Source organism: Cetorhinus maximus, chromosome 11 (genome assembly GCF_964194155.1).
Source record: "Cetorhinus maximus chromosome 11, sCetMax3.hap1.1, whole genome shotgun sequence".
Classification (NCBI taxonomy): Eukaryota; Metazoa; Chordata; class Chondrichthyes; order Lamniformes; family Cetorhinidae; genus Cetorhinus; species Cetorhinus maximus.
In genome coordinates this window covers 107037888-107057407 of record NC_135889.1, presented here as the reverse complement: position 1 = coordinate 107057407, position 19520 = coordinate 107037888, and the positions used below count along the sequence as shown (strand labels likewise).

Below are 19520 nucleotides of genomic sequence, written 5' to 3'. Positions count from 1 at the left end.
AAGAGTCACCCATATTGCTGTGGGTCTGGAGTACATGTAAGCCAGACCCATGTTCCAAGAGCATTAGCCTGGGCCTCTGGATTACTAATCCAGTGACAGTACCACTATGCCACCATCACTCCTGGCTCTAGCTTTGCTGGGGACATTATTAGGGCAGATGAGGCGAACAGGGGCAGAAATTGGGGCAGGACTCTGTTTAACCATAACCCTGTTTGTGTGCTGGGAGCTTATGATTGGGATGCCGGTGGCCAAGAGTGAGGGTCCTTTGAAACTAATGTCACCAATATCTGGTTGATGCAACTGATAAGCCTTGTACCCAACTTTTATCCATTATATCCAAATTGGACAGAACACTAATTGCAACATGTAAAATTTGCTGGACTTTGAGCTGAGCCTGTTATATATTACATGGTGCAAGTGGGACCACCAAAGTGTTAAAAGTGGGGTTTCTTACAGTTGAAGTTGCTTCATTTTCTGCCAAACCTATTTTTCTCCAGTGCTGACCAATACTACCCCTCCCTTCTTGCAGGCACTGCCAACTATGCCAATGCAGCACACACAACTGCCCACGTTGTTTAAATTGCCTGATCCTGATAATACTAATAGAATCGGGTGAGTGCTGTGGAAGTCACGTGCTGCCACTGTTACTAGCACTGAAATGGGATTGTAGATTTTTAGACCTGATAGTTCCATTCAATGAGTTATTACCAGCACAGATGTGTTGCCCAAAATGTCATGCTTTTGTGTTGTAATTTCTATGATGTTATGATATATTTATTTGCATGCGACAGTTAGATAAGTCTTGGACTCAACTTTTATCCATTGTATCCAGCTGAACTGAACTCTGATTGTGACATGTGAAATTTGTTGGGCTCTGAGCTGAGCCTCATGTCATTTTAATCTTCCCTTTGCCAACATTATCTATTGTAATTCAAAAGTCAAAGGGATTAGAATTCATCATGGTCTTATAATCAATTACTTTCTTCCTTGCATCTGAATTATGGTTTGAGGTTGTTTTGACAGGAAAGTTAGTCCATGGGCCACAGCAGTGATCCGTTTGAGTTAATTAAGTTTAAAGTGAAATTTTTGCTGCAGTTGTATTGGACTAGAATGGCTATTAGTAACTAGTGCCTCAATAGTTTGTAATGAAAGTGAAGTACTTGTAGTAATGAAAGGTAAGCTCAGTTACCAAATAATTCACAAATAGTCACAAATAACTTCAGCATTTATTTTATATACAATGGAGTTCTGTCTTATAAAAAGTTTGAAAATTATTTTCAAGATTTCTTAAAGGGGGTTGATCTCAGAAAATTTTAACACGTTTCTCATTCAGCATATTGTTCTTTGAGGATTTGTATTAAGTTGCATGGTTACCTGTGCTAATGATGTCACTTGGTAATTTATTTCCACAAAATCTGAAAACATATAAAATAGGACATTTGAGATTTAACATTGAACATGGAAGATTCACTAGCAAAGATTTATGTTTGAAACTGAAAATTGGATTTGAGGTCTACAAAATAATCAGAGATACATTTTGACCTGAACCACATTTACCAGTGTGGTTCGCAGCCATTGTATTACAGTTACTGAAATGAACCTGAGGGTTCTTTTGGGAGGCAGCAGGAAATCTTATTTATGAACCACTGGGATGGTCATCCTAAGCACTTAGAATCATCTTTGTTCACAATTAATTAAAATTCAGAATTGGTTTCAAAATCCAATTATTCAGGCAACAGACACATTGGAAATGTTTAGGAATTCAATAAATAATTCAATAAATGGGCTGCCCTTTCCCTAAGAAGACCCTGGTCATGCACTTATTTTTAATACTAATGAGAAATACGTTGAATAGATAAGGATGGTAGTTAAATATATGATATTTTAATTGATTTCTGTGTGAAAAATGTCCTTCTGCATCCACTGATTTGGATTAGATGTCTAAACAATTAAGTCACCATCAATTAAATATCTGATCAGAGGGAAATAGTACATAATAGAAATAATGGGCAGTACAAGAACAAATCTGAAATCGATGTGAAACTGGAAAGGCTTGATGCTTACCCCAAATTACTGTATTACCATAATGCAGTTCTATCACATTATCATTCCGCTGTGCCAATAAACATTTACCTGCCAACAAAGCCTAGCAAGTCATCATAACTGTCATACACTTCAAGGTAGTCAGACAAGCAGGATGGGTCATCTTCTACATCAAATTCCAGAAACTGCAAATGGATGCGCTGCTTGTACTTCAGTCGAATGTGCCAGTAACAGATCTGTTGATGTTCATATTCATCTGGGTAATTTGGTGACTGGATAATCCGCTCAAGATCTGTTAGGACACCACCACATTGCTTTGCTGAGGAGCAGAAAACACCAACAAAAGAATTATACTTGGTAATAAACTAGAAAAAAAGCTTCTCTGTGATCGTTATACACAGGGCAGAGAAAAAGCTGGGACAAAATTCTGTTTTTATTTCTTCACACTGAGATGTTTATCTAAACCACAAAATCACTGTGGAGCAGTATTTTTTACATCCAACCACATCCCTTTTTATTGGGAGTTTACAATTGTCTCATTCATAAAGATTGCTGTGTTTCTGAGTGGAACAGAGAAGCACTCTGTTGTCTCGACCTATCCCTGATTCATGCCACTCCTAACGAAAGGACCTCCAGTCTCCTTCCAGTCTCACTCGAGGCAACAAAGTAGGTGAAAGAAACTACTTCCTCATATCTACTGATGGTTCAGTTGAGATGGCACAAACTTAACCTATAAGGGAAGCTCAACCTGACTGCAACTTGACACTGACTGTTGAACTCAGAATGGACCTGTCACTTTATAGCATTGTAACTGCTGGACCAATCACAATATTCACTTTAAATATAAGCAGGAAAACAAACATAATTTTCTATTGTTACTAATGTTTCCTGTATTAACCCAGTTCATAAATTTAGTACTCTGCAATAACACTCAATGAATAGTATGATTATAGTTGATGTAGCCGTGCTGTCACAGTTTAACTTACATGTCCAGCTCTTGCATATGGCTGCATTTGTAATTATTATAACTGAATAACTGGTAGAATTGAGAAAATGAAATATGTATTGAACAAACCATGTGGATTGTAGCAGTAAACATCCCATAGTTCTGATTTATTAATTCGATAGCCATAGTCAATGATACCAGTTTTTCCATGCCCACAGTTGGCTCCAGGTTTTACTATTGGATATCCAACCTTTCCTCCAGCAAGCCATCCAGCTGCACACACGTGAAAGCCTGCAAAATAATAAACAGCAGAGTTAATCCAGATGCTGCCAGAGCTGCTGAGCATTTCCAGCATTTTCTCTTTTTATTTAGGATTAGTTAGTTTTTAAGCAAGTACAGAGACAGGGAAAGGGAAGAGAAGAACAAAAGCAAAGGTTTTTAATCATGAGAAAGGCAAGAGTGATTAAATGATGAAAGGAACGATAGTACAAGATAAAAAGGAGTGCTAATGGTAGAAGAAAAGAAATGGAAGACAGGTCCAGAGGAGCTGTAAATGACAACAGCAGAACCTTTGCCAGCAACCATTGCCTGAAAAAAATGCGAACAGTGGTCATAATCTACAATTGTTTAAATCAGTGTTGAGTTTGAAATGCTGTAAAGTGCCTCATGAAAGGGAACACTGTAGGCAGCCAAGGACAGAGAGGCAGAGAGGTCAGAATGGGAATGGGGAGGAGCATTAAAATGAAAAGCGACCGAAAGCTCAAGTCATGCTTGTGGACTGAATGGAGATGTTCTGCAAAGCAATCACACAATCCACATTTGATTTCTCCAGTGTAGAGGAAAGCACATCGTGAGCAGTGAGTATAGTGTTCTAAATTGAAAGAAGTATGAGGACCATTGCTCTTTTTGATGCACTTTAATGACTTGGGCTTAGGGCTACAGGGGTATAATTTCAAAATTTGTAAATTGCACAAAACTTGGAAATGTAGTAAACAGCGACAGAAAGCAATAGACTTCAAGAGGTTAGAGGAATTGGTGGACACATGACGAGTGAAATTCAACACGGATAAGTGTGAAGTGATACATTTTAGCAGAAAGAGTGAGGAGAGATGATAAGCTAAATTAAGTACAATTTTAAAGGCGTGCAGGGAGACCTGAGTTGTTTTTGCACAAATTTTTGAAGGTTGCTGCACATGTTAGCGAAGTAGTTAATCAAGTATATGGGATCCTGGGCCTTATGAAGACCATAAGACGTAGGAGCAGAAGTAGGCCATTCGGCCCATTGAGTCTGCTCCACCATTGAATAAGATCATGGTTGATTTGCTAATCCTCAACTCCACTTTCCTGCCTTTTCTGCATAACCCATGATTTCCTTACTGATTAAAAACCTGTCCATCTCAGCCTTGAATACACTTAACGACCCAACCTCGACAGCCCTGTGTGGTAAAGAGTTCCATAGATTCACTACCCTCTGAGAGAAGAAATTCCTCCTCATCTCTGTCTTAAATATGCAACCCCTTACTCTGAGATTATGCCCTCTAGTCCTAGACTCTCTCTCAAGGGGAAAACAACCTCTCAGCAATTACCCTGCCAAGCCCCCAAGAATCTTATATATTTCAAAAAGGTCACCTCTCATTCTTCTAAGCTCCAATGAGTACAGGCCCAACCTATTCAACCTCTCCTCATAAGAAAATCCCTCCATACCCGGGATCAACATAGTGAATGTTCTCTGGACTGCCTCCAATGTCAGTATATCTTTCCTTAGATAAGGGGACCAAAACTGTTCACAGTATTCTAGGTGTGGTTTAACTAGCGCCTTACAGAGTTTTAGCAAGACTTCCCTATTTTTATGCTCCATTCCCTTTGAAATAAAGGCCAACATTTCATTTGCTTCACTATTACCTACTGAACAAATTTGCCAGCTTTTTGGGATTTAAATAATATTCAGCTCCTCTATTCTTCCTGCCAAAGTGCATTACCTCACATTTTCCCACATTATATCCCATCTGCCAAGTCTATATCGCCCTGTAGGCTCCTTGTGTTATCCTCACCAATTGCCTTCCCACCTATTTTCGTGTCATCTGCAAACTTGGCAATAGTACATTCACTTCCCTCATCCAAGTCATTGATATATATTGTAAATAATTGTGGCCCTAGCACGGATTCCTGTGGCACTCCACTAGCTACAGGTTGCCACCCTGAAAATGCCCCCCTTATCCCAACTTCCTGTCTTCTATTAGTTAGCCAATCCACTATCCATGCTAATATACTACCCCTAACACCATGGGCCCTTATCTTATTAAGTAGCCTTATGTTCGGTACCTTATCAAACACCTTTTGGAAATCCAAATGTATTACATCCGCTGGTTCTCCTTTATCTATCCTGCTTGTCATCTCCTCAAAGTATTTTAATAAATTTGTCAGGCATGATTTCCCCTTCATGAAGCTATGCTGACTCTGCTTGATTACATTGCTTTGCTCTTACATCCTTTATAAAAGACTCCAACATTTTCCCAATGACAGACTTTAAGCTAACTGGCCTATAGTTACCTGTTTTTTGTCTCCCTCCCTTTTTGAATAAGGGTGTTACATTGGCAGTTATCCAATCCTTTGGGACTTTTCCAGAATCTAAGGATTCTTGGAAGATTACTACCAGTGCATCCACTATTTGTGTAGCTACTTCCTTTAATACCCTAGGATGCAACATATCAGGTACAGGGGACTTATCGGCTGTTAACACCATTAGTTTCCCTAGTACTTTTTCTTTACTGATAGTTATTGTATTTGCTCCCCCGCTTTTGCCCCTTGATTATTTAGTGCTTTTGGAATGCTACTAGTGTGTCCTACAGTGGAGACTGACGCAAAGTATTTATTCAATTCCTTTGCCATTTCCTCGTTCCGCATTATTATTTTCCCACCCTCATTCTCTAAGGGACCTATGTTCGCTTTGGCCTCTCCTCCTTTTTATATAAAGAGAGGCACAGAGTATAAAAGACAGGAAGTTATGAGTAACCTATATAAAAAATAGTTCAGCCCCAACAGAGAACTGTGCCCAATTCTGGGCACCATATTTTAGGAAGGACATGAAGATTTTGGTGAGATTTTTAAAATTAATTTATGGGATGTGGGCGTTACTGGCCGGGCCAGCATTTATTGTCCATCCCTAATTGCCCGTGAGAAGGTGGTGTTGAGCTGCCTTATTGTACCGCTGCAGTCCATGTGGTGTAGACCCACAGTGCTGTTAGGGAGGGAGTTCCAGGATCTTGACTAGAATGGCTCCAGGGATGAGGAATTGCAGTTGTGTGGCTAGACAGAAAAAGTTGGCATTGTCTTCTTAGAGCAGAGAAGGCTAAATGGAGTAAAAACAGAAATTTCTGGAACTCCATGATGAAAGGTCATTGACCAGAAATATTAACTCTTTATCTCTCCACAGATGCTGCTTGATCTGCTGAGTATTTCCAGCATTTTATTTTTATTTTAGACAAGCTGGGCTACCTGTCCTATGTCTGGGAAATAAAGGGATGAAAGTTAAAAATAAAAGTTTTAACAAATGGTAAAGGAAACATTTTTTATAATGTAATGAGCTAAGATATTCACCCTAGGGGGAAAGGATTGAATATTCAGCTGATTTCATTCAACAATTCCATTAATTACCTTCTTTCACATAATTATTTTACTTAACAATTTTAATCCCACAAATATGAAACACAAATCCCTAAATTCACACAAAATTATTAGACTCAAAAACATTATTTGACAAAAAATACTTTTTTCCCCACAGTGAATTTACTTTCATTTCCTTTGCTTTACTTGGCTTGTCTCTAGTTTAATTAGATTTACAATTTCCACTGTGATTTCTATGAATCATTCTCTACATCCTCAGTGTTACTCTTAAAGTCCTCAGGATCAAAATCTACATCTGCACTTATTTCATCAATGTTTGTTAATGCTCTGAATTTTTCAATATCAGTGTTAAACACAACATCTGCAGTGTCACTCTCTACATATTTCAGGGTCACTTTCTGCATTTTCAGTGTTTGTTGAAACCTTAAATATTTCATGATAGACCACATTAGAAGTTCTTGAGCTAAAATAAATATACTTCTTGGCAATCCTACTCAGCTGTTATAATTCCTCATATTTTTGGCAAGCAGTGTTTTGATTTTGATATTCTTCCTATAAGAGGAGTATTTAGCGGGTCAGATGGCTTGCTTAAGTTTGGCAATCTCAGTTTACCACTTACACATACTTTGTAGGTGGCTCATTCTGTGTCCCACTTTCTTACACCACAATATTCACACACCTCTGATCTACTGTTAATATTATATTCTGGGTCTGATTCAATTATAATGATGATTACAGATGAAAGCTTCCTTAAGGAGCCTTGTGCCTGGATTTTCCGTTCCTGCCAGTGGCAGGATCGAGATGGACAGGACAGGAAAATTTGGAGAGAGGCCAAAAGTCAGTTGACCAGGAAATCCCGCCCTTGGTCTCTTACTTGCAGCATTGGCCCTTCTTGCATTGTCACTCTCTGTCAACCTCTAGCCTTCTTTCTTGCCACTTCTGTCAACGTTTTGCCTTTTTGCTCTAGCTTTTGTCTTCCCTGGTTCTGCATGCCACCTTTTTCTTTCCCTTACCAAGTAATAATGTGTGGTACCTCAGAACATAACAAATATGAGGGGAAAAAAAACAAATTAAATATGAAAGAAAGTCAGGGATTTATGATGTAAATTTGTCACATTCTTTCTTGGACTCTATGGCTAAGGTTGGTTAAAACACATCTGCATTACGGTGCCTGCAGGGAACCAGTGTAGGCAGGGTCAGGAGGCCATAGCCCCCACCCCACCAACCCCTGCCTCCCAGTGGGGGTGATTGGATTTCAATTCCTCCGCAACATATCCCTTGGTTCAAGGTATCATCCCACCAGGTTTGATTGAGATTGGCCCAAGGACCTCAGAGGAGTTCGCCAATGCACAGACAGACAGACATTTTGTCTTTGGATTTTCAGCATCTGCAGCATTTTGATTTTGCATTAAAGTTAAAAGGACATTTGATTGATGTATTTAAAATCATGAATACTGTCGATAGAGTAAATGAGGAGAATTTTTTTCCAGTGGCTGAAGGGTCAATAACCAGAGGCCACAGGTTTAAAGTGATTAACAATAGAACCAGAGGTGAGATGAAGAAGGGAGAGGTTACAGGATAGGTTGGATTTGGAATGCAGCACCTGTTAGGGTTTTTATTACTTATTCCTGGGAAATGAATGTTGCTGTCAAGGCCAGCGTTTCTTGCCCATCCCTAATTGCCCTTGAGAAGGTGGTGGTGAGCTGTCTTCTTGTACCGTTGCAGTCTCTGTGATTTAGATACATCCACCTTGCTGTTAGGAAGGGGGTTCTATGTTTTTGACCCAGCAACAGTGAAGGAATAGCGATATAGCTTCAAGTCTGATGATGACCATGAAACCATTGTCGATTGTTGTAAAAACCCATCTGGTTCACTAATATCCTTTAAGGAAGGAAATCTTCTGCCCTTACCTGGTCTGGCCTACATGTGACTCCAGACCCACAGCAATGTGGTTGACACTTAAATGCCCTCTGAACAAGGGCAATCAGGGATAGGCAATAAATGCTGGCCTAGCCAGTGATGCCCACATCCCATGAATGAATTTTAAAAAGTCAGTCAAGTGTGGCTTGGGGGGGAGGAAAATTGCAGGTGATGGTGTTTCCATGCTGCCTTGTCCTTTTAAATGGTAGAGCTTGCAGATTTATAAGCTGCTGTTAAAGGATCCTCACAAGTTTCTGCAGTGCATCTTGTAGTTGGTACACACTGCTGCCACTGTTTGCCAGTGGTGGAGGGAGTGAAGGTGTGGATGGGGCATTGACCAGGAGGGCTGCTTTGATCTGGATGGTGTTGATCTTCTTGAGTTTTATTGGAGCTGCACACATCCAGGCAAGCGGAAAGGATTCCATTACACTCCTGACTTGTGCCTTGTAGATGGTGGACAGTGCTTGGGCAGTCAGGAGGTGAGTTACTTGTTGCAGAATTCCCAGCCTCTGACCTGCTCTGTAGCCATGGTGGTTATATGGCTAGTCCAGCTGGTCAATGGCAACCCTCAGATTGTTGATAGTGGGAGATTCAGTAGTGATAAAGCCTTGAATGTCAAGTGGAGTTGGTTAGATTCTCGCTTGTTTGAGATGATGGATACAGATTCGATGTTAACATTCAAAAGGAAATCAGATAAGTACATGAAGGAGAAAAAATTCCAGGGATGTGCGGAAAGAACAAGGGAATGGAATGAACTGGATTGCTTTTCAAAAGAGATTCTATAATATTAGCTGTCAATGTCAGCATGGTTATCAATCGTAACCTCTGTAGAGCATCAGCAAACAATGTCAAGAATATCCATAATGTTTTTATATTACATCCATACTGAAGGATAGACAAGTGTCATCTTTGCCAGGGATTGAGTAACAATGTACAGTTGGTTATTTAGACATAATTCAGTGGCAGCCTTTTGATACATGGTCACCCTTTTTCTGTTTTCAGGTTTATTGTTTACTTGCTTTCCATTCCTTGTTTCCCATGTTTTAAAGCGAAGCCTCTAATCATCTAACCTCTGACAGCAGAATGCCTATTTCTGTCAGAAACATGATGGGAAATTGGAATGTGGAATCACTCCATTGTAATAGAAAATGGATAAAAATGCCAACTTTAATCCATTCTTTATGATGCACTGATGTTTAAAACCTAATATACAGCTTTGTTCACAGTAGTTAATAGAAGCTTTTAGTAAAATCCGTTCAACGTTAAACTTTGAATGAAGTGATATCATAATCTTCGAAAGTGGCAGAGAGTCAACAGAATTACTTCCTCTTTCCCAAATTATAATTTCAATCTACCAAGAATTGCTTGTTCTCCCAGAACAGAAACTCAATATGAATAATTTGATTTTGTAATTTTGTCCCTGTGTACTGCCAATGACATTTATGATAAGTTTAAAATGTTATGCAAAATGATTATGTTTAAATTTATATTTCAACGTACTCAAAAACATGAAGAAAATGTAAAGTTTACAGTTCTGTACAAAACTGTCCTATATCTCCTTGTTTTGCTGATGTCAGACCCCATTTTAAGTATTATGCATTTTTAACCACTTGACCTCAAAGAATATAATTACTCCAACATCCAACAACAAAGATGCTTTTTCAAGGAGCTGGCACAGGCTTGATTAGTCAAACAGCCTCCTTCTGTGCTGTGTGATTCTATGATTATATAAGGAAATTTACCTAGGATTTCATAGGATGTATGGCACAGAAACAGGCCATTTAGCCTAACCAGTCCATGCTGTTGTTTATGCTCCAATCAAACCTCACCCCATCTTCTATCATATAAATCTACCATCGTAACCATCTATTCCTTTCTCCCTCAAATGCTTGTCTAGCTTACCCTTAAACGCATTGATACTATGGCCAGAAATTTCCCCCCACTGGGGGCCATTTTATGTGGGCGGGCCAATTAAGGCCTGCCCAGTGAGACGCTCGCCTGGAAGTGCTGAGCGCTCCCTGTGCAGGCAGGGTGCTCCCTGAGTGGTTCCCTGTGCTCTTTTGCGCATGTGCGCGAAAGAGCGCAGAGATCTCCCTGAGGCACGGAGGAACTGAAAATCTAAATGACGCGCGGTGACATCGGATATCTGCCCGACGTCACCATGCGTCATTTTACACGTCGGCGAGTGGGCCCCGGCCCCCCCGCTCGCTGACAGGAAAATGCTGCCCTATGTATGAGGGGAGATGGTGGCATTGTGGTAATGTCACTGGGTTAGTAACCCAGAAGACCAGGCTAATGTTCTGGGGGCAACAGTTCAAATCCCACCACAGCAACTGGAGAAATTGAAATTCAATTAATAATCTGGAATTGAAAAGCCAGGCTCAGTAATGGTGACCTTCAAACCACTGTCAATTATTGTAAAATCTAATCTGGTTCACTAATGCTATCCTTACCTGGTCATGTGGTGCCAGTCTTAACTGCCCTCTGAAATGTCCTAGCGAGCCACTTGATTAGGATGGGCAAGAAATGCTGGCCTTGCAAGTGATGCCCACATTCCATGAAAAATAAATTAAAAATCAATTAACTCCAACCACCACCTGTGGTTGCAGGATCCATATTCTCGCTGCTCTTTGGATAAAGAGGTTTCTCCTGAATTCCCCGTTGGATTTCTTAGTGACTATTTTATATTGATAGCTTCAAGTTATGCTCTTACCCACAAGAGAAAACATTCTGGGCCGGGTTTTCATCATTGCCTTGAGACTCACTAGTCAAACCATTTCCCAACATTATGTTCCCGAGAGTTGAGTGAATGAGCACATATATGTTACTTCCTGGGAGCTTGGGATGCATCTGAGCCAGGGCTGCCGCCTTCCACTGTAGGCCTGAGGTGTGTGGATGTCAAGTCTGGGAGGTTAGAATGCCCACCCCCATTCACTGGGACACCAAACCAGCTCGTTGGATGACTGTCCAGCCTCCTAGCCTCCACCACCCACCTCATTTCCCTCACCCATCCATAAATGCATCATACAACCTCATATCTCTCATGCCCCATCATACCCCTGATGTCCCCTCCATACCCATGCTCTAATGGACAGAACTCATGAGTCCTCTAATACTCTTGACTCTATGAAATGCCCATGAAATTAAAAATAAAATCCATCTAAACTCCAGTTGACAAGATTGCTCCTCTTAGAAGCTCAAAAAAACTATTAAACACAGTAATTAAAACTTCCCTTGAAAAACCTCCCATTTCGAGTGCTCATAAATATGTCAAAATAAACAGATATTCAAAAACTTTCATTCATAATAAGATTCCATTGCACAACTAAATAGGCAAATCCTCTGGAGCTCAATGCAACAGAGTATTTGAAGTCATTTTTTTCAAAGGCTCAATAGAATAATTTTCAATCAAAGAAGTCTTGCATCTGTACAGCTATTGCAAAGGCTCAACAGCATCTAACTTTAAATTATTGTAAAATTAAAGCACTATGGCCAGATGACACATTAAAATCAGCTTCTCAATACTATTGAATGTTGATGAGTACTTTATCCACTTTATTCACCAGCATTTGTAAGTGTTCACAAGCATTAGAGTACATTATCCACTGGATAAGGTATTCTAATGCACATGAATACTTTACACAATCTAGTCAATTTAATCACTGCATTAAAAAATACTTAAATTATCATACACCATTGCATTATGACATTTGAAGTTGACAAGAACTTTCACATATGAAAGTATGAATTAAGAGCAGGAGTAGGCCACTTGAGCCCTTGAGCCTGCTCCGCCATTCAATAAGATCATGGCTGATCTGATTGTAATCACCTGCCTACTCCAGATAACCTTTCACCCCCTTGTTTATCAAGAATCTATCTACTTCTGTCTTAAAAATATTCAGACTCTGCTTCAACTGCATTTTGGGGAAAGGTGTTCCAAAGACTCACTACTGAGAGAGAGAAAAGAATTCTCTTCATCTGTGTCTTAAATAGGTGACCCCTTATTTTAAATAGTGACCCCTAGTTCTAGATTCTCCCACATCCTCTCCACATCCACCCTGTCAAGACCCATCAGGACCTTAAAGGTTTCAATCAAGTCACCTCTTACACTTCTAAACTCCAGTGGATACAAGCCTAGCCTGCCCAATCTTTCCTCATAAGACAACCTGCCCATTCCAGGTGTTAGTCTAGTAAACCTGCTTCAAATGCATTTACATCCTTCCTTAAACGGGAAGACCAATATTGTACACAGTACTCTAGATGTGGTCTTACCAGTGCCCTGTACAACTGAAACATAACCTCCCTACTTTTAAATTAAATTCCCGTTGCAATGAACAATAACATTCTATTAGCTTTCCAAAATTACTTGCTGACCTGCATGCTAGTCTTTTGCAATTCATGCACTAGGACATCCAGATCCCTCTGAATCTTAGAACTCTGCAACCTCTCACCATTTAGATAATATGCTCTTTTTTTATTTTTCCTGCCAAAACAGAAGATTTTACATTTTCCCACATTATATCCCATTTGCCAGATGTTCTCCCACTCAATTAACCTCTCTATTGCCCTTTGTAGCCTCCTTATGTCCTCTTCATAATTTACTTTCCTACCTATCTTTGTGTCATTAGCAAATTTAGCAACCATACCTTTGGTCCCTTCATCCAAGTCATTTATATAAGAAACTGATCCTTGTGACATCCCATTTGTTACATCCTGCCAACTAGAAAAAGGCCTATTTATGCCTACTCTCTGTTTCCTGTTAGCCAGCCAATCGTCTATCCATGCTAATATGTTACCCTCTGCACCATGAGTTTTTATTTTCTGCAATAACCTTTGATATAGCACCTTGTCAAATGGCTTCTGGAAACAATTACATACACCAGTTCCCCTTTATCCACAGCACATATGACTCCTTCAAAGGCTCCAATAAATTGGTTAAACGTGATTTCCCCTTCACAAAACCATGTTGACCCTGCCTGATTGTCTTGAATTTTTCAAAGTGCCCTGCCATAACATCTTTACTAATGGCTTCTAACATTTTCCCTATGGCAGATATTAAGCTAACTGCATCCTGCATTCTGTCTCCCTCCCTTTTTGAATAAAGAAGTTACATTTGCTATTTTCCAATCTAATGGAACCTTCTCCAAATCAAGGGAACTTTGGAAAATTAAAACAAACACATCAACTATCTCACTAGCCACTTATTTTAAGACCCTAGGATGAAATCCATCAGGACCCAGGGACTTGTCAGCTCATAGCTCCAACCATTTGCTCAGTACCACTTCCATGGTGATTGTAATTCTCCTAAGTTCCTCACTCCCTTCCAATCCCTGATTTGCAGCTATTTCTGAGATGTTACTTGTATCCTCTACAATGAAGACTGATACAAAATACCTGTACAATTTGTCTGCCATCTCCTTATTTTCCATTATTAATTCCCCAGACTCACTTTTCATAGGACCAACGATCACTTTGTTAACTCTTTTCTTATTTAAATATCTATAGAAACCCTTACCAGCTATCTTTATATTTCTTGCTAGCTTTCTCTCATACTCCAATTTTTTCTCTCCTTATTAATCTTTTAGTCTTTCTTTGCTGTTTTTATATTCTGTCTAGTCAATTGACCTGCCACCCATCCTTGCACAATTATATGTTTTTCCTTTAAGTTTGATATCATCTCTAATTGTTTAAGTTAACCACATATGGTGGATTCGTCCCTTGGAATTTTTCTTTCTCGTTGGAATGTATCTATTCTGAGTATTCTAAAATATCCCTTTAAATGTCTGCTATTGCATCTTTATTGACCTATCCCTTAATCTCATTTGTCAGCTCACTTTAGTTAGTTCTGCTTTCATGCCCTCATAATTGCCCCTATTTAAGTTTAAAATGCTAGTCTTGGGCCTAACCTTCTCTCCCTCAAACTGAATGGTATATTCAATCATATTATGATCACTTCTACCTAGGAGCACCTTCACTATTAGATCATTAATTAATCCTGTCTCATTGCACAATACCAGGTCTAGTCTAGCCTGTCCTCTGGTTAGCTCCAGAATGTTCTGTTCTAAGAAACTATCCCTAAAACATACTATGAACTCTTCATATGGGCTACCTTTCCCATCTAATTTATCCAGTCTATAGGTAGATTAAAATCCCCCATTCTGGTAGGTTCCCACTATTTCTTCCTATATACTCTACCCTGCCATGTGGTTACAGTTAAGAGACCTGTACGCCACTCCCACAAGTGACTTCTTGCCTTTATCACTTCTCATCTCTACCCAAACTGTCTCTACATCCTAGTTTCCTGAACTTAGGTCATCCCTCTCTAAGGTGCCAATAGCATCATTAATCAACAGATCCACCCTCCACCTTTTTCTAGCTTCCTGCCCTTCCTAAATGTCATGTACCCTTCAGTATTCGGGTCCCAATATATGCCATCCTGCAGCCATGTATCTGTAACGGTTATCAGATCATACTTATTTATTTCTATTTGTGCTATCAGTTCAACTATTTTGTTATGAATGCTACGTGTATTCAGATACAGAGCCTTTAGCTTTGCCCTTTTATTATTTTTGTAACATCTAGCCTTACCTGCTGATGAACTCTTAGCTTTGTACTTTCTATCCCTTCCTGTCATGGTCTGTTTATCATTTCCCATATTAATATCTTTCTCTCTTGCCTTGTCTCTACTCTTTGATTTACCACATCTTCCTAAATTTGATCCCTTGCCCCCACTGTTTGGTTTATAACCCACTCTAATTCCCTAGTTATGTGGCTCGCTAGATCACTGGTCCCAGCACGGTTCAGGTGTAGACCGTCTGAATGGATCCCACTTTCCCCAATACTGATGCCAGTACCCCATGAACCGGAATCAGTTTCTCCTATACCAATCTTTGAGCCATGTATTAATCTCTCTAATATTTTTTGTCCTAAGCCAATTTGCACACAGCTTAGGTAACAATGCAAAAAATTATCACCTTTGAGGTTCTGCTTCTTAATTTGGTGCCAAACTCCTCATACTGACTATACAGAACCTCTTTCCTAGTTCTATCTATGTCATTGGTACCTATATGGACCACAACAACTGGATCCTCCCCCTCCCACTGCAAATTCCTCTCCAGCTTTGAGCAGATGTTCCGAACGCTGGCATTGGGCAGGCAACACAGCCTTTTGGATTCTCGTTCTTTGTAGAGTCCTGAAACCCTGCTTAAGGCTAGAAAATTTAGAATTTAGACAGTAAATTTCAGTTAAATGCTAAATACAAACAAAATTAGATTTTTACAAAGAGATTAACACTCGCTTACTTATGTCAAGAAAATAAGAAATTGTAATATTTTTCTTCTGGCAATAACCCTAACATATTTTCTTATGTACCAGGAATCAGGCTGTAATTGGGTTAAGAGCTAAAGTGATGGCAAGGGTCTAAAGTCAACAGTAAGAAGTGGTTTTGATGTGTTAATAAATGAAGAGGGATTCAATCAGAGTTTTACATAAAGCAATAACAGGAATAGTTTTGAATTGAGTTGTTTTAGTTCAAAGGGGGTATTTGTAAAAGGTGTAAGGAAATAAGGTAAAGATAGGGTAAGTTTGTTTTTACAAGTCTAAGAGCTAAAGTAAAGAATGACTTAATCAATTCTGGGAAGAAAGCATTTCTAAGAGACTGGTTGAAACAATAGAGAGATCAAAGGGAAGGAACGCATTTAAGCAAATGCTGAAGACTATGTGAAGGGGTAGCTGCTTAGATCTCCCAGAAGACAGCAGGATAGCTGATCAGAACTCCCAGAAGACAGCGTGATCAAGACCAGCCTGAAAGAAGCAGTTGCTGCCAGCCGCAGAGGACACCCCAAGGAAAAAGCCCTGTGTGGTAAAAATTATTGGACTTCTATAGGTTGTAAAATCCATAAGGATAGTTGCTCAACAGAAAAGGGGAAGGTTAGCTCTGAGGGTAGTTAAGTTAAGATTTGTGGAACTGTTTTAAAGTACTGTTTACTGTGTGAAGCCATTAGTGTGTTTAAGTGTAATTGTGTTTTCTTTGTTTTTCTTTATTCTTTTAATAAATGTTTACTTTACCTTAAAATCATCACAAGTGTCTGGGAACATCATTTCCTGATTTCAAAACTGCTCCTCATACTATACAAATTGTAAAAACCATTCTGGCAGCTGTTTCAAGTTTCCTTCTGGGGTTTGAACAGCTCAGCATTTACCATCTGCCATGCCATAGTACTCACCCAAATTCCCAGCGATCAATTTAATGGCTAAATGGTTCCCAACTCCACTACAGGCTTCCCCAACGATTCACAAACTGACCGACCTGACATACTTCACACAGGTTTCATGAATCTAACTGACTTGCTGAAGATAGCAAGTTCTGGGATACTCACAATTGAGGTGGGCATTTAAAAAGCTGAACCCGATGCCACTTTGCGTCAGCATTGGGTCAGCATGCCACTGGTCAAAATGGTGGCTGCTGGGAATCAGGTGGGAAATTTGAATTTAAGTTTGCCCCACCTCCTTTATCGTCCACGCGACATGGATTTGCTCAGCACTGGGGTGACAAAATCCAGCTCTCTGTCTATATCCATTCTAGCAAAACTTTCCATAATTTTAACGACTTCTATTAGGTCACTCCTTAGCATTTTTTTTCCAAGAGGAAATAGACCCAGCCTGTCAATCCTTTCCTAATATGCCTACCCACCCATTTCTAGTATCATTCTTGTGAATCTTCTTGTAGCCTCTCCAGTGCCTCTGTATCCTATTTATAATATGTTGAGCAGAATTGTACACAGTTCTCTAAGTGTGATCTAACCAAGGCTTGATACAGATTTAGCATACTTCCCTATTTTTTAATTCTATTCCTCTAAAAATAAAGCTAATGCTTGGCTTGCTTTTTTATGGCCTTGTTATCTTTAGTGATTGATGTATTTTATTCCTAGATCCCTTCGTTCCTTTATCCCTTCTCCAGAGAAGTAAAGAAAAGGGAGCAAATCATGCACTCCCGATCCCATTACCTCATGGGATGTCTTTACCCATGCGCTCAAAGATCTTCTGTCCAGTCACACAAAGACCCATGGCAGAAACTTGCGACCCTGAGTAGATGTCCTCCTCCAACTGAGAGAAAGATGATGACCCCTACCCCATATTAATTTGACAGAGTTGGTCTAGACGAGCTGTCCACTGTGGTGAAGTAGCAAATATCAAGGGGGCTTCAGTTATCTAGTTAGCTATAAAATTGAGAGATGTACAAACCTAGATGATCAAATCCTTGTGTGCCATAATAACTCTTAAGCTTCTAGCACTGTGGAAATGCCAGGCAAGAAAGAAAATAGTTAAGGATGAATAATGTTGAAAATAAGAGTAGAAAAATATTCTAGAGCTTTTCTAGTTTCAACTTTTTAGGAGGTACAGAAAGAAAAACATGAGGAACTTTTCGTTAAGTAATCAGTTGCCAGCAGTCGAGCTCAGTTTGAATAAGATCATAAGACCATAAGACATAGGAGCAGAAATTAGGCCAATCGGCCCAGCAAGTCTGCTCCGCCATTCAATCATGGCTGATAAGTTTCTCAACCCCATTCTCCCGCCTTCTCCCCGTAACCTTTGATCCCCTTACCAATCAAGAACCTATCTATCTCGGTTTTAAATACACTCAATGACCTGGCCTCCACAGCCTTCTGTGGCAATGAATTCCATAGATTCACCACTCTCTGGCTAAAGAAGTTTCTCCTCATCTCTGTTCTAAAAGGTCTTCCCTTTACTCTGAGGCTGTGCCCTCGGGTCCTAGTCTCTCCTACTAATGGAAACACCTTCCCCACGTCCATTCTATCCAGGCCTTTCAGTATTCTGTAAGTTTCAATCAGATCCCCCCTCATCCTTCTAAACTCCATCGAGTATAGACCCAGAGTCCTCAAACGTTCCTCATATGTTAAGCCTTTCATTCCTGGGATTGTTCTCGTGAACCTCCTTTGGACCCTCTCCAGGGCCAGCACATCCTTCCTGAGATACGGGGCCCAAAATTGCTCACGATATTCTAAATGTGGTCTGACCAGAGCCTTATAAAGCCTCAGCAGCACATCCCTGCTTTTATATTCTATTCCTCTCGAAATAAATGCCAACATTGCATTTGCCTTCCTAACTACCGACTCAACCTGCAAGTTAACCTTAAGAGAATCCTGGACTAGGACTCCCAAGTCCCTTTTCACTCCAGATTTCTGAATTCTCTCCTCATTTAGAAAATAGTCTAAGCCTCTATTCTTCCTACCAAAGTGCATGACCTCACACTTCCCCATGTTGTATTCCATCTGCCACTTCTTTGCCCATTCTCCTAACCTGTCCAAATCCTTCTGCAGCCTCCCCGCCTCCTCAATACTACCTGTCCCTCCACCTATCTTTGTATCATCTGCAAACTTAGCCAGGATGCCCTCAGTTCCTTCATCTAGATCATTAATGTATAAAGTGAAAAGTTGTGGTCCCAACACTGACCCCTGCGGAACTCCACTAGTCACCGGCCGCCATCCTGAGAAGGACCCCCTTATCCCCACTCTCTGCCTCCTGCCAGACAGCCAATCTTCTATCCATGCTAGTACCTTGCCTCTAACACCATGGACTCTTATCTTATTGAGCAGCCTCCTGTGCGGCACCTTGTTAAAGGCCTTCTGGCAGTCCAAGTAGATAACATCCATTGGCTCTCCTTTGTCTAACCTACTTGTTACCTCCTCAAAGAATTCTAACAGATTTGTCAGGCATGACCTCCCCTTGATGAAACCATGCTGACTTTGCCCGATTTTACCATGCACTTCCAAGTATTCTGAAATCTCATCCTTAATAATGGACTCTAAAATATTACCAATGACTGAGGTCAGGCTAATCGGCCTGTAATTTCCCGTCTTTTGCCTCACTCCCTTCTTAAACGGGGGGTTACATTAACGATTTTCCAGTCCTCTGGGACCCTCCCTGACTCCAGTGATTCCTGAAAGATCACCACTAACACCTCCAC

General features: G+C 40.1%; 1 protein-coding gene across 1 annotated transcript in view; it reads right to left on the bottom strand.

Annotated features, from left to right (window-relative positions):
- The window catches only part of tnfaip6 (tumor necrosis factor, alpha-induced protein 6), a 43194-nt gene that overhangs the window by 1412 nt on the left and 22262 nt on the right, over positions 1 to 19520 (bottom strand). Inside the window, exons 3-5 of the mRNA XM_078552557.1 lie at positions 3119 to 3280; positions 2134 to 2362; positions 1375 to 1415 (exon numbers count right to left, since the gene is read on the bottom strand). Coding sequence (XP_078408683.1) covers positions 1375 to 1415; positions 2134 to 2362; positions 3119 to 3280 — 432 coding nt within the window. The remainder of the gene's footprint in view (positions 1 to 1374; positions 1416 to 2133; positions 2363 to 3118; positions 3281 to 19520) is intronic.